The sequence below is a fragment of the Lynx rufus genome, unplaced genomic scaffold (genome assembly GCF_022079265.1).
Source record: "Lynx rufus isolate CCGP_SWC_20201006 ecotype Redwood Valley unplaced genomic scaffold, mLynRuf1.p SCAF_9, whole genome shotgun sequence".
NCBI lineage: Eukaryota > Metazoa > Chordata > Mammalia > Carnivora > Felidae > Lynx > Lynx rufus.
Genome location: NW_025814897.1, coordinates 74,068,643 through 74,083,450, shown reverse-complemented (window position 1 = coordinate 74,083,450; position 14,808 = coordinate 74,068,643). Strand labels below are relative to the sequence as shown.

The 14,808-nt window shown below is 45.6% G+C and overlaps 1 protein-coding gene across 1 annotated transcript in view; it reads left to right on the top strand.

Annotated features, from left to right (window-relative positions):
• Positions 1 to 14,808, top strand: part of SERGEF (secretion regulating guanine nucleotide exchange factor) — a 238,023-nt gene that overhangs the window by 138,545 nt on the left and 84,670 nt on the right. Inside the window, 1 exon segment of the mRNA XM_047071819.1 lies at positions 8,502 to 8,538. Within this exon segment, the coding sequence (XP_046927775.1) occupies positions 8,502 to 8,538 (37 nt within the window).

The window sequence follows — 14,808 nt, the reverse complement described above, 5'->3', positions numbered from 1 at the left end:
ACTAGGATTGGTTACTTTTTCCCTCTTGAGAACAGTTATATTATTCATTTGAAATAAGTTTTGCCTAGAGTCATACACTATTTACTCTTCTCTGTCTGGTTGCTTTTGTTCACCATTATTCTTGAAGATTTATCCATGTTGTGAATAGTAGTTTTCCCCCCATCATTAGAGTATTCTGAGTATACCACACTATCCATTCACTGATGATGAATATTTGGTTAATTTTATGTTTTTTATTTATTATGAATAAAATTGCTATGAATGTTCTTATGTTTGTCTTTGGATGGAAGGACGTAATTGTTTGGGGTACGTGGGTGTCCTGGCATTTGAATATGTATATCTGTCTTTATATCTGTATGTCTAGCTTCTTGGGAACGATTGTTTTCCCCGTTCTAAGGGAATTCCTTTCTCCTCTAAGTTGTCCTGTGGATACCAGGTGTTCTTGCTTCCTGTGACGACACCTAACAAAGTTACCACTTGGTAGATAATGCCAAGTCGTTTTTCAAAGCAGTCATTGAATTTATGTTCCTATGAGCAGTGTAAGCGATTTCCAGTTGTTAGACATCCTCACCAGAACTTGGAATTGGCAGTCTTTTTAAATTTCAGCCTGTCTTGGCTACTAGGGCAAGGGTTAAATTGTTTTTGAGGAACACACTACAGGATGTTTGGCCTGAATCTATTAATGACCTGTATTTGAGGTTGGTTGTTCAGCTCACGTGGTTTCATGCTGTTCTCAAGGGTTTAAGTAGCTTAATGGTGTGTCTTTTCTGAAATCTAGATGCATTGTTGTGTTAGGTGTTCTCAGTTTGTAAGGATCAGAGGTACTCCTAGGTTACTGTAATATTGTAAGGATGGATATAAGTGGAGAAAAGAGGTAAAGCAAATATCTCGTAAAAGAACAATTCAAAGGTCATTTAGAACATAACCCAGCTCAGAAACCTAGACCTTCTTGTGCCATCAGCAGTAGGATGAAGAAACCCATTCTAGTGACTTTTAGCTGCTCTTCTCTACTTTGATTGTTCCTGCTGTTCTGACTCTTCTGCCTATAACTGCTCCTTATATTAACGCCTCTTGTGTCTATTTCTTCCAGCTACTGCTCCAGCTACCAATCGGAGGACTCAGTCCCTACAAGCCCTTTCAGGCAGAATTTTCTCATTAGGCCACTTCGTAGGCTATGGCCAATCTATGCATTGACCTACTTTCAGACAGGTATCCATCTGTAGTCCATCCATACCAGTCAGGTGTGGCCACAGGAAGCAGGAGCGTCTTGTATCAACGTGGCAACTTAGAGGAGAAGGGAATTCCCTTGGAATGGGGAAAACAAGCATTCTTAGGGTGTGCTAGTTTAATTGTGTATATTAATTTCTAATTACTGTGTATATTATATTCTAATTCAGCAGACATTTCTTAAGCCCTCTCCTTTTCTGCCAATAGAATAACTCTGTTGAAAAAGGAAATGAACTGTTGTTCATTGTGAACCTATTCCAGTTCCTAATACTTATAGTTTCTTTTTATGTGTTCCCAAGTTATATATCTTCATATGTTGTGGACACATATCTGCAGAACAGAGTCCGGCTCAAAGCAAATTTTATTCTGTAGACAGGGGAGCATGAAAGAATTTGGGGATGTATGAGATCTATTTGGTTGTTACTATCCCATTTTAAAGATGAGGGAACTGAAATCCAGAGTGGCAAAGAGATTTGCCCAAGGCTACACAACCGGGAAGTGGCAGGAACCACTTCTGATTCCATAACTAGAGCTCTTTCTCCTATTCTACACTGACTGGGAAGACATGCCCCACCCCCTGTGCCCAAATTATTAATAGTAGAAAGGAGATTTGACAAAAGTAAACTTCAGCCAAAGCAAATGGGAGGATTCAAGAGAAGATCTGGGAGGCTTCCTCAAGGCTGTGGGTTTGGAAGTGAGTCTTGTAAGGCTTGGTCAGGTTTATAATAGTATAGACAAGGGAGAATGGTGCAAATAAAGGCCAAGAAGTGGGGAAACAGATTTTCTAGCAACAGAGGAGCTACCTGTATTTCTGGATTAGTGGGTTTATATATAGCAAATGAGAAAGAAATCAGGTATGGTAGGAAGTTAGGAGGCTTTGAGACTATGGCAACTTCTAAATTAAAAAAAAAAAATCAGATCATGACATGACAAAGAGAAGAAAGCTTGAAGTCATAAAAGAGTCTTAAAAGAGTCTAGGCTGTAGTGAAAAGGATTGAAGAATGTGGAGCAGCTGGAGATCAAGATACAGATTTGAGAGTCTTTGAGAAGGCAGAACTAATAGGATGGAGACAGTAGGAGATAAAGAGAGAGTTGCCACTTGAGAGTTTGAGCCTTAGTGATGGGGGCCGTCTGGTGCCAGTATCAGAAGAGAGGCAGTATGTATTATGGTGAAGCTCACAGGCTTTGGATCAAGTCTGACTTGGGCGTACACCCCCCCCCCCCGGACTTGGGACCAGTGATTTAACTCCTCTGAGTAAGTTTGCTGATCTGTTGTTGAGTAGGGACACAGATTCCCACTTCCCAGAGTAGCTGTGAGGTTGTGAGGCTATGCAGGTAGAGTGAAATTCTGTGATGCCACATGCCTGGCATCCAGACACCTAACAAATTTTTGCTTTTCTCCCCAACCCAACCTCTGTTTGAGGAAGTAGCAGAACCTACTTGAAGCCTCTTCTTATGTGTAATCTGCACTTTGAAAAAAAGGAATTGGCTTTGGAGGGAAAATGGGTTCTTTGGGAACCCAATCAATGGGACTTTGAGTTGGACAGATAAAGCCTCTTATTTTTTGGCCTCCTTTGGCATCTAGACTTCAGTAAAAAAAAAAAAAAAGACGAAGCCCTCACAAAGGAGCCAGAAGTATCTTTGCAAGGCTAGGTCCTTCCAAAAACAAGCAACTGTGCTGCCTCTCTGCTGCCACGATGACCTCCATTTGGGGCTATTTCTGAGCCGAGGGGTAAAAATCCACTGGCTGACAGGACTGCAGTTTGCGTGTAAAACACGCACAGCCTCCCAGCCTGCTTTTTTAACAGGTTTGGAAATTCCCGTGGTCTCCTCAGAGTTCTACACACATGACAACTGGGTTTGGGCGGAGTTGTAGCAAAGGCTGCACCGAGGTGCCCATTGCCTTCCGTTAACCCCCGCCGTGGGGAGGCTGCCTTTCTGGAGCTGCTCCCAACACGCTTCTCTGGGCCATGGTGCCTGCCAAAGACTCTCCCCGAGGCGCAGAGCCCAGGCTTCGAATCCCTCCTCCGAGTCCTTGGCAATGGCCCGCCTCCGCGCAACTGCCTCGTTGCCATAGCATCCGAGGGGCGCCCGGGCCCATTGGCACAGGGCGGGAACCAATCAGAAGGCCCCGCAGGCTGCTGTGCTCCTGGATGGTCCCTGGGCTGCCACCAACTGCTCCTAGGAAGATGAGGGTGGCTCCTGGCCAGTGGTGCGGAACTGGCCTAGATCCCACATACTCTTCTTGGGATCTTAGTGCTGTTTACCCTGAGCCCTGGTCACACCCCATCTCCCCGCCCTGATATCCTCCTGTTCAGAGTTGAACTATCTGGTGGAGTTACCCGCAAGGTGATGGCTTCCACAGGGAGGGCAGGAGCAAAGCTTTGTTGCCACTGTACAGCCGTTTCCTCCAAGAGAAAACTCTGGAGCAGCTTCTTGATTGGTCCAGGGGTGGGCCTTCCTGGCCCCAGGAGGATGTTGTCTGGGCCTTGAAAGTCTAGGGCTGTCCCAGTTTAAGATCCCTTGCTAACTGGCATATGATTGCCAGCTATAAGGAACTGGAACTGGGTGGGCGGTTTATTTACATCCTGTTTGCCAACAGGAAGGTTAAAACGGTTGGGAAGACAGAAAAGTGGAATCGGAAAGATCATAGAATCCTGCACCTTCCCTAGCAGTAAGATACTGGGCAAGTGACTGTACTCTCTGAACCCCAGTCACCTCACTTGTAAAACGGTTGTAACAAAAGAACCTATGTGCTAGGTTTGGTATAAGTTTAAATGAGATAATACAGGCCAAGCAGTCAGGTGCCTGGCCATAAGCACTCAGTAAGGGACAGTCACCTGTGTTTAGAAATGGTAGAACAGTACTGACCAGAGCTAGAGTACTTACATGTAGCATTTGGCAGATATTTCACGTTAATGTAATTTTTGCTTATTCATTTAGTTATTCATTCAACTCATTAATACATTCAGCATATATTCTCTGGGCACCTACTCTCTGTATCGTTCCAATTTTAGTATATGTGCTGCCGAAGCAAGCACATATTCTCTGGGCATCTACTACCAGTCACTTCATCCCTGTCCAACTGTATTTAGTGGGAGCCAGCCCCCAGGGGAGTAGAGACTTTCTTCCCAAGAACTGATGGAGTCTAGCCTGGCAGGAGGCTCTCTGGAGGATCTTGGCACCACGGGGAGGCAGTTGGGAGTTTGGAAATTGTTTTCTGCACTCCTGCCTCCTGTGGCTGAGGTGCCTGAACAGAGCAGACCCCTTTCACGTTTGAGCAGCACTGAGTCATGACAGGTTTCCACAGCCACTTTTGTTCCCCTCACCTGTGTGGAGGTGTGCCCCCTTTGCCTGAAGTCCCCGATCAGCAACCCGGAACCTACTTTCTCTGTAGCGGGACTCCGTCTCCCGAGGCTGACCTCCTTTGCTGCTCTACTGCACTTTGCCATGCTGGAGTTCCTGAAACAATTCTACTCTACTCTTCATGCTCCTGTCACCTGTACACTGTGCTCCTGTAGTGCTGTTCCCTTCCTGCCTCACTGTGCATCTCAGTGCTTGTCTCCAGTTGGACCGGGGTGACCACACCCCTACTCATTTGTCTTGAGATCACCTAACTCCTCTGGGCCCCTCATCTTTTTACCCCTTCCCCCCTCCCGCTTCACGCCCTGTATACTTGGGCTGTGTGACAGAGACGTTACTGGGGAGGCACTCTGCTGGATGTCTGAGCAACAGAGGTGCTTAACACACGCACACTTCATAAATAGACATCTCATATGTGATAAGGCCGTGATGTATAGTGCTGTGGGGGTAGGTAGGGTGGAGCAGCCTTGAGACTCAGGGAAGTCTTTACCAGGAGGTGATGTTTGGGCAGTCTTAAAGGATTTAGCTAGGTAGACAGTGGGAGGGAGGAGATTCGAGTCAAGGAAAAAAGCACACATAAAAGCCTGAAATTGCCTCATATTCTTAGAAAAAATGTACTGTAGTGTGAATGGGAAAAAAAAGGAATATGTTATTTGGGGTTGAGGGTTCATGAGTAGCAGAGAGAAGTGAGGCCAGAGAGCCAAACAGGGGACTACTCATTGTGGGCTTGCAAGCCACTGCTGGGAGCTTGTGAAGGGCTTTATATAGAGGCATGACATTCAGATTCATATGTAAGAAAGGTGAGACAAATGGCTGTGAGGCGATGGAGTGTCTCATTTGTCCTCCGGCAGTTTTGTGAGGCAGACGGGTTGACGCTATTATCTACCTGTTACACCCGAGAACACTGAGGCCTGAGCAGTTAAACATCTTGCCAAAGGTCTCAGGGCCAAAAAGGAGAGGACCTAGGACTCACCTGGCTTCCTGGCTCCGAACCTCTTCCTCCTGGGCATGCTGCCATTGTTAACAGAGTCTTCTAGAAAGCTGCCTGCAGCTGGGTGGTTGGGTATATGCTGACAGGAGCAATATGAAGCAAATGGTCATTGATACAATCTTGTTGAAGGAGTGTGGCACTGGGATTTTGTGGCCTGTGGTGTTCGGTCTCCTGACCTCTACGCCATTGCACGTACAGCAAGAAGCAGTGGGGAGCTTTGAGTTTCAAGCTCTACGTTGCCTTGACAAAATCCATTCATCAGTGTCTCGCTCATTAATTCAGAGCAGCATCTGCTACCTGATACTGGCATTTGTCACTGGCTTGTTTCTGGAAGCCCCTGGTCCTCCAGGTTGGTCAGCTCTGCAGCCCGCAGCCCCAGGGTGAGCCCTGGCAGTCAGAGGCAGCCCCTTTCTCTGTATGCATTTTGTAAAATGAAATAGCTTTATTTTTTTAAAACAAAAGTAACATTTAACAGTACAGAACATAAGCTTGGAGACCAGGCAGTCCTGGGTTTTAGTTCTGCCACTGCCACCTAGCTAGCTATGATAGTTATTTAATGTGTATGGGCCTCAGTGTTCTTGTCTCTAAAATAAGCACAGTCAAGCTTCCCTGAAGGGACTGTTGTGGTGATTAAGATGAGGTTACATTTGCAGAGTGCCTTGGCATGACGGTTGGCTTTTTTAAAAAAAAAAATTTTTTTTTATGTTTTTATTTATTTTTGAGACAGAGAGAGACAGAGCATAAGCAGGGGAGGGGCAGAGAGAGAGGGAGACACAGAATCCGAAGCAGGCTCCAGGCTCTGAGCTGTCAGCACAGAGCCCGACGCGGGGCTCGAACTCACGAACGGTGAGATCATGACCTGAGCTGAAGTCGGACGCTTAACCGACTGAGCCACCCAGGCGCCCCAGGTGCTTGGCTTTTGTATATCCTCAGTATATGGTGACTTTAATTCCTGCACTTGTTGCTCCCCCCACCGCGACTACTTCCATCACAGTTAAAGACTATTTGAGAAACAGAGAATAGGAGTAACTGTCTTATAATCCTACCATCACAATGCAGCTACCATTATTATTTAGGTATTATGTCCTTTAAATCCTTTTTCCCCACAACTTCAGAAGATACCAGATTTTATAACATATTTATTTTATAGCCATATTTATTTATTATTTTCACCTCTGTAGTAGGAGCTGCATTATGTTTATTTTCTATATTTTTAATAATTGTTTTCTGATTGTAAGATTACCGTATAAAATTCAGACAGCGTAGAAAAAGCAAAAGGAAAAACCATACTTACAGTGCATACCTCATTCCTAGCCCTGAGGCTATCACTGTTAACTTCTGATGTAGTTTCTTTCGGTCTTTCACTCACATTTTATTGTAGAGTTGAGACACAATTTTTGTGTAATTTTGTGTAATTTTTCAGTTCATAGGATATCATGAGCATGTTTCTTCACTGTAAGCATTATTTTTCAAAGCTGCATAGTAGTCCATCAGAGGGCTCCACCATAATTTACATAAGCATTCCCCTATTGTTAGACACGTAAGTTTTTCCCAATTCTTCAATCTAAGCAGCTTCCTATGGCAGAACCTAGGCACCCAGCCTCAGTGTAACCAGAAAGCACATAATGAACTTGTGCTGTATGTATGGCCCTGGGCGAGACATGGTGGAACCCCTCAGCTAGACACTGAGCCTGCCCCAAGGGAGCTCAGAGACTAGACACCTGGAAATACTGGGACGGAATATGCAGGTGGTTCTTTGCCAGATACTATCAGGGAGTCCACCTAAGAGCGAGTATCTCTGTTTCCTGTGGAAGCTGTGATCTGGAACACACAGCTTTTACAAAGACAAAAGTCTCAGAAACTTTGCTGACCTTTCTCACCTACCAGTGTGTTATTAGGCCTCCAACGCTCAAATGCCTTTTCATCCTGTTACCTTGACTGTCAGGGGCCTGTGCTAATGACCTTTGAATATCACTTCCAAGTGGTTTTCACTGGGAAGGGGTGAGAAGCTATAGCATCAAGAAAGGAACTTGCCTGAAGCTCCGAAGAATCAGAGATGCTCCAGTCCTTGTTTCAATGCACACTTGCTCTGGCACCCACAGCAAATTGTTTCCTCTTCCCAAGCCTGTGTTTTCTCCTTGCAACATAGAGAGATTGGACTAGATGATCTCCAGGGCCCTTCCAGCATTGACATTCCATGGGGACCTGAAGCCTTCCTCTTGGTAGGAGCTGAAGTGAGCATCCTGATAAAGGTCACAGGATCCTTCTCCGGAGTCCAGAGTTTCTTTTAATTAGTACCTGGGGAACCACTTATGCTTTTATATTCCCGCTTACTTCCTTCTGGTAGCAGTTGGGACATGTGGAGACTGAAAGGCAAGAAGTGCTGCTCACTTGGTGAAAACACTAGATTCTGAACCCCAAATGATTCTTTGTTCTTTTATGTATTGGGTATTTTTTCTTTTATGTGCTTGGTTTTTGCATTCACTCTCTCATTTGGCAGATATTAACTGAGTCCCAGACCCAGACAGTTAACCGAGACTCAGCCCTGTTCTCAAAATGCATGCAGTCTAGCGAAGAGACAGAAAAAAATGTAAAAGGCAACAAGAGAATTGCTACAGTGGGGTACATACAAGTTGCATAAGGAAAGGAGTGTTGAGTCGGCCTAGAAGCAAAGGAGTCTCAGTGGACACGTTGAGACTTTAAAGGATGAGTGGAAGTTTTCTAGGTAGACAGTCGAGGAGAGGGCATTCCAGACAGAAGAACCACACGTGCAAAGGCCAGGAGGTATGAGAGTACATGTCGTGTTCTTTGTGGGGCTAGGGGGTGAAAGGGACAAATAGCAGATGAGAAGAAGTCAAACATCTTTCCTTGAACAAGGAATTTTCTTCCTCTAATATAACTTATTTTTTTCTTTTTACAGGTCTCTTGTGGCTCAGAGCATAATCTGGCAGTGATTGGTAAGTAATGAGTAGCCTGCTAACTGTGATCTGAAAGTCCTGTGGCAGAGTTAGAGAAGACTTTCAGTTAGCCCAAGGCCAGGGTGTGTGTGTGTGTGTGTGCACGTATGTTGGGGGACATGCTGGGAAATGGAAGTCTTTGGTTGACCAAGGCTTTACTAGAAGCCCCTTTTCTTTTCTTTTTTAAAAATGTTTCCTTCTTTTGAGAGAGAGAGAGAGAGAGAGAGAGAATGAGTGGGGGAGAAGGAGAGAGGGAATCCCAAGCAGACTCTGTGCTGTTAGCACAGAGCCTGACATGGGGCTAGAAGCCGCTTTTCTAAAAATTTCTATCCATATCATTGAGCGTCTTTTTAAGGTAACTGAGCTGGCTCCCCTCCCCCAGGGAGTGGCATTTGAGGATATTAAAGATTTTATACACTATGAGGACAGCATGTGTAGAAAGCCAGACATGAAAGAGGAAGAAGATTGGGCTGCTCTTGTTTCTTTGAATAAATCCCTTACTCCAAGTACTTTCCTCTTTCTTTGGAGATATAGGGCTCTGCTCACTGCCCTAACTGCCTTGTATTTCGTGGCACTCAGGTACTCCCAGATGAAGCCAAGCTTCTGATTAATTGAGGTTTCCTCTTAATTGACTCTGGATAACCAGGGTTCACTGTTTTTATAATTAGGCCTATGAGTAATTCCTTTAAGAAGCTTTCTCATTACTTCTGTAGGTAGACTAGTCTCATCTCACAGAGCATTAAAGAGACACCAGTGTGGGGCCCGACTGTCTGAGTTCAATACAGGCTTCCACTTCCTAGCCATGTGAACTTGGACAAGGCACTTAACCCCTCTGTGGGAGGACAGTAGCGCGTACCTCCTAGGGTTTGTTGTGAGGGTTCCAGGAGTTAATATATATAAAGCACATAGAATAGCGCTTGGCTCCTAGTAAGGGTTTTAGCAGTGTTCACTGTTATTATCTGATATTTTTTGTAATTGCCCTCCTCTGGGCTCTAGCTCTCCATCTGTAAAATGGAGGGGTTAAAACAGAAAATCAAGGTTCCCTCCTGCTCTGATATTTTTGGATCCCATTACAAACCCATCACTGCTAGCCTTCTGTTGGTGATTTCTGTTTCTGGCTACTTCTCTCCCAGCCTCTGACTCGGCTTCTGAAGGGCAAGGCCCCTGCATTTTCCTTTTGTTTTCTGCCTGTTTGCAGTACCCAGAGCAGTGCCTGGTACCCGGCAGAGACTCGGGCTCTGTTTTCTGAATTGAGCTGAGACTGGCTCAGCCGCCTGCAGTGGCAGCATTTTGAAGCACTACTTTGTAGGCCCAAACGTGATGTGCAAGGAGGCAGAACCAAGGACAGCTGAGGAGGTAGGCTGCCAGCCAGCAGAGGGGGGTGGGGAGTAAACTGGGCTGGAGTCAGAGAAGGAGCGAGAAAATGTAACAGCAAACCTGCATGCTTCGCAGCAGCACCACATACTCTATTCCGGAACTGCTCCAGCCTGGGTGTAATTAAGACAAGCTACTCGGAGAATCAGAGGTGGTGCCTAGGATGCTGCTGCTGCTGCTGTTGTCACTGCACTGGGGGAGATGTTGGCTCCCTCTGGGACCAGCACAAACAAGAAGATTGTAGGGAATCTAACTATGAGAAAGACCACAATCCAGATGAAGGCGGGGCCAGAGCTCGCAGGGCGGCAGGCTGAGCTGAGAGAGGCAGCCTGGGGCTATAGAAAGAGCATAGACTCTGCGGGCAGATAGCCTTGCTTCACACTGGTTGCATCTCTTTGTGAGCCCCCATTTCCCCCCCTCATCTGTGTAATGGGGATAATTCCCATTTTGCAGGATTGCTGTGGGGATTGGTGCACGTGAGGTACCTGGTCTATAGTGGGTATGAGAGAAATGTGTATGTGTGGATAATTCTGTTTGTTTCTCATTTCTCTTGGTCCGGGTGGGGAGAGGGGAGAATGGCGTGTTAGTGTAACCGTGCTAGTGAAGTAATTGTTACTTGGGAGAGAGGAATGATAACATTCTAGAAAGGTGTCCAGCGTTACCCAGGTGAGGAGAACATCAGAGGCAGCGGAGAGCAGGTGTGCCGGTGAGCTCTTGGGGGGTTAGACCTGTATTTTTCTGTTTTGTCCTCAGTGCCCTGGTCCTGGCTCACAGTCTGTTAAATGAATGGTTGCAGAATCAGAAAAGGTGGGCCCAGTCACAGGGCTCTGGGCATATTTACCTGCCTGTGTGTGAGCTGGCAGCAGAGGCTCCCCACTGGAAGAATGGGGCCCTCCATGGGTGCCCTGCAGGGCTCAGGCTGTGCTGTAGGAAGTGACAAGAAGTGCCTGTTAGCCTTGGCAGAAGGCCAGAAAAGAGGGAGACAAGCTGGAGGAGGAGAGTTCCTATGGGCTTAAAGCCTGGTTCTCACAGCCAGCTCCTCCCCTCAGCCCTTCTGCCATTGCCGACTTTAGATGGATTTCTCTGCCTTCAGTCTCATTCCCTGAGATCTGGGCTCTCTGCGCCTGGTGCTAAGTCTCCCATGTGATAGGCACAAAACAGTTATAGAATAGACTGGAACAGAGTATAAGGAAGCCAAACTTGCCCCAAGTGTAGAAACAGCTTTGATGTGTAGTGAATGTGCAATAGACAGACCAGAAGAAGAGGTGAAATAGAGCCTGATGGAAGGACATGACTCAGGATCTGCTCTTAGAATGGACACTCCACAAAGTATATTTGTTGTACCCATTTTATAGAGGATAAACAGGTTGTCCAGGGACAAGTAGCAATAAATAGTAGAGCTGTCTGCTTGTCTTCCAAGACTGCTCTTTTGACTCTCATATCCTAGGACCTGATGCATTATGGGTGGTGGTTAAGAAGAGCACAGACACCAGGGCCAGATCGCTTGGACTCAAATTCTGGCTCCTACACCTATGAGCCATGTAACCTTCTATAAGTGGCTTAACCCCTCGGTGCCTTGATCGCCTCATTTGATATGCCTTGATGTGCCTTGATCGCCTCATATAATATTATTGGCCTCATAAGGTTGTTATGTAGAGTGCTAACAGTGCCCGGCACAAAAGTAGAAGCTCAATAAATGTGAGCTGGTATTATTACCATAATCATTGTCATCGTCATATATTAAGACTTCAAGGAAGGAAGTAATTGTAAGATGGGTATAAGGAGGCCTGAGGCTCAGGATGGGAACCTCAAAAGCTAGAGAGGGAAGCATCTTCCTCACCCTTCAGGGACCAATGCAGGATCTCACCATAGCTGCAGAATGGATTTGTAAATTGGAGCCTGGGGACCCCAATCTGGGGGATCTGGAAATCCCAACAGCCCTAGAAACAGTGCTAGCCCAGATTTGTTCCAGATCAGGATTCTGCTGTCTGCTGCCCCAGACGGGGATTCAGAACCTGCCATGTTCCAGCCTGAAGCAAACCCCACAGCAGCCACATTTCCGCTTTCTTAGGGAATCAAAATAATTCCACTCTGCTACTTCATTTGCTTCCAGGTTTCTTTTTTCCCCTTCTTCTGCAGTTTGGTTTGGTTCTTTCCTTTGTTTTCCAATGAGGCTTCTCTTGACATATTCTGTGTTTGCCACCAGGTATCACCATGGCTAGACAGGATGGTGAAGTGGTGTGAGTTCCTGCTTTAGAAAGAGGAAGCCAGGGATCGAGAATCTCAGGTGACAATCAGGAAAGAGAGAGCTGAGGCCATTGGCCACAGCTGGCGTGGCCACTTCTAACCATGTGCCTTGCCCAGTCAGTCCACCTCAGTGAGTCTGATTCCTCATCTGTAAAATCTACCTACCCCTAAAATTGTTCTTCCAAGTGGCATAGGTATGTCAGGTGGCTGCTTAGTGCCTGCCACATAACAGGTGCTCAGCAGGTGCTCACTCGTTTGGCAGGTTCACTAGTCCTTCCTTCCTTCCCACCTAGGATTTCCCTCCATATCTGACAGAGCTGGCTGGCTGGCTCCCATTCGTGGGCATAGACTGAGGTCAGCAGGAGTGACATGAGGGCATTTGACCACCACTTGCCCAGAAAGATCCCTGCCTACCAGAGGCTGGCTCCCAGGCCAGCTCTGTCTTTGGGGCCCTCACCTCTATGTCTGGCTGAATTGGCTCCAGCTGTTTTGCTTCCCCTAGGAGCAGCTTATTTTGGCTTGAATGGGCAATTTGTTTGCCTTCTCTCCTGATGTGCAGTTGTTCAGCCTTCCCTTCCTGCAGAGAAAAAAGAGCTGACTGCATTTCCTCTCTCCCCGCTCCACACAGACCTTTGGAAAATATTTTTTTTATTATTGGTGGCCTTCTCCTGGAGCATTCAGGCCTGCCAGACAGGCATTGTTAAAGGGTTAGATATTTGGCAGGAAAGTGTCGTGTCTCCTCCTCCTCCTCCTCCTCCTCCTCCTCCTCCTCCTCCTCCTCCTCCAAGCAAAGCCAGATCTTCTACCAAATTGGAGCTATAATCTATGTAAGGATCTTTTATTCTCTTCATTTCACTGATAATTTCCAATTATTGAACCTTTGTATCTTTGTAATATGTGTGGCACAGTGTCTGACCTTGGCTTGAAACCCATCAAGCAGGGTCATGTAAGAATTTAATAGTGAGAACTAAATCTTTTTTGACACTAGCTCTTCTCTGAGAGGCAATACCTCCAAGCCCGAGGGTACTGCAGAGACCTTAGAGGCAAGTAAAAGCCTGTATGGTCCTATGCACAGTGTGATTGGCAAAGCAGAAGTGCTTTATATTATCTCATTTAATCCTAATACCGAATGGATGAGTTGGCACTACTGTTAACCCCATATTCTAGATGCGGGAAGGGGAAGCGTAGGCTGAGCAGTTTGTTGGGAGGAATCTGCATGTCAGGTCTTTAACCAGGGCTTCTAACTTCAGAGCCTGTGGTCCACTACCCGATGCTGCTTTCCTGCAGACCAGTGACAGTCCAGCCTATTTTTAAGGCCACCAGATAAGATGATGTCATCTCTTCATTTCAGTATTTAGTTCCCCTTCATGTTAGCAGTAACTTCTTCTGTCTTCCAGACTAAATGTCTTCTTCAGGGGCGCCTGGGTGGCTTGGTCGGTTAAGCGTCCGACTTCGGCTCGGGTCATGATCTCACGGTCCGTGGGTTCGAGCCCCGTGTCAGGCTCTGTGCTGACAGCTCAGAGCCTGGAGCCTGTTTCAGATTCTGTGTCTCCCTCTCTCTGTGACCCTCCCCCATTCGTGCTCTGTCTCTCTCTGTCTCAAAAATAAATAAACGTTAAAAAAAAAAATTTAAATGTCTTCTTCAGATCCAGCAGTTCTCCGTATAAGAACCAGAGAGAATTGTGAAGTTGATGACATTGTTTTGGAAAACCACCCCTTTTAGGATTCTTCTTCCCCTTCTCATTGTCCCTTACCTCTTAAAAAAATTACTTCACTTATTTAATTTTTGAATAATTAATACATGTACATGATTCAAACTTAAAAGGCATAAAAAGATTTAAAATGAAAAACTTCCCTCCTACCCTGTCCCCCATTTGTCCAACACCCCAAAATCCTTCTACCACATGTGCAGTTAATGCCTATTATTAGTTTCTTCTGTATTTTTCTGGTTTCTTTTTGGATATATTAAGTAAATGCTAAGATATCTTTTTATCTCCCCTTTTACATAAACGGCAGTATATTATACACACTTATTAGTGTCATATTTTTTCTTTCAACAGTTTATCTGGGAAGTCTTTACATATCAGTATAAAGCCTTCCTACTTTGTTATTACAGGTACATAATATTCCAGTATACCCATGCACCATGATTCGTTCAACCCTTGCCCTACTGATGGGCATGTAGATCATCTCCAGTCTTTTTGCTATTCTAAGTAATAATGTAGTGAATAACCTTGTTTGTGTGTATATATATATATATATATATATATATATTGTTTCATATGTGAGCTGTTGAAGTATAAATATAGATTATTGTATCAAAGAGTAAGTATATCTTTTTTGCAAGATAGGAACTACCTTCATAGGAATTATACCATTTTTCACTCCCACTAGCACTGTATGAGTACCTGTTTCTGCAGCGCCCCCTAATAGTATGTTAAGAAACTTCGGGATTGGGGTACCTGGGTAACTCAGTTAGTTAAGCCGACTTTTGACTTCAGCTCAGGTCATGATCTCATGGTTCCTGAGATCAAACTCAATGTTGGGCTCTCCGCTGACAGTGTGGAGCCTGCTTGGGATTCTCTCTCTCTCTCCCTCTTTCTCTGCCCCTCCCCTGCTTACGCTCGCCCCCTCCCCAAAATAAATAAA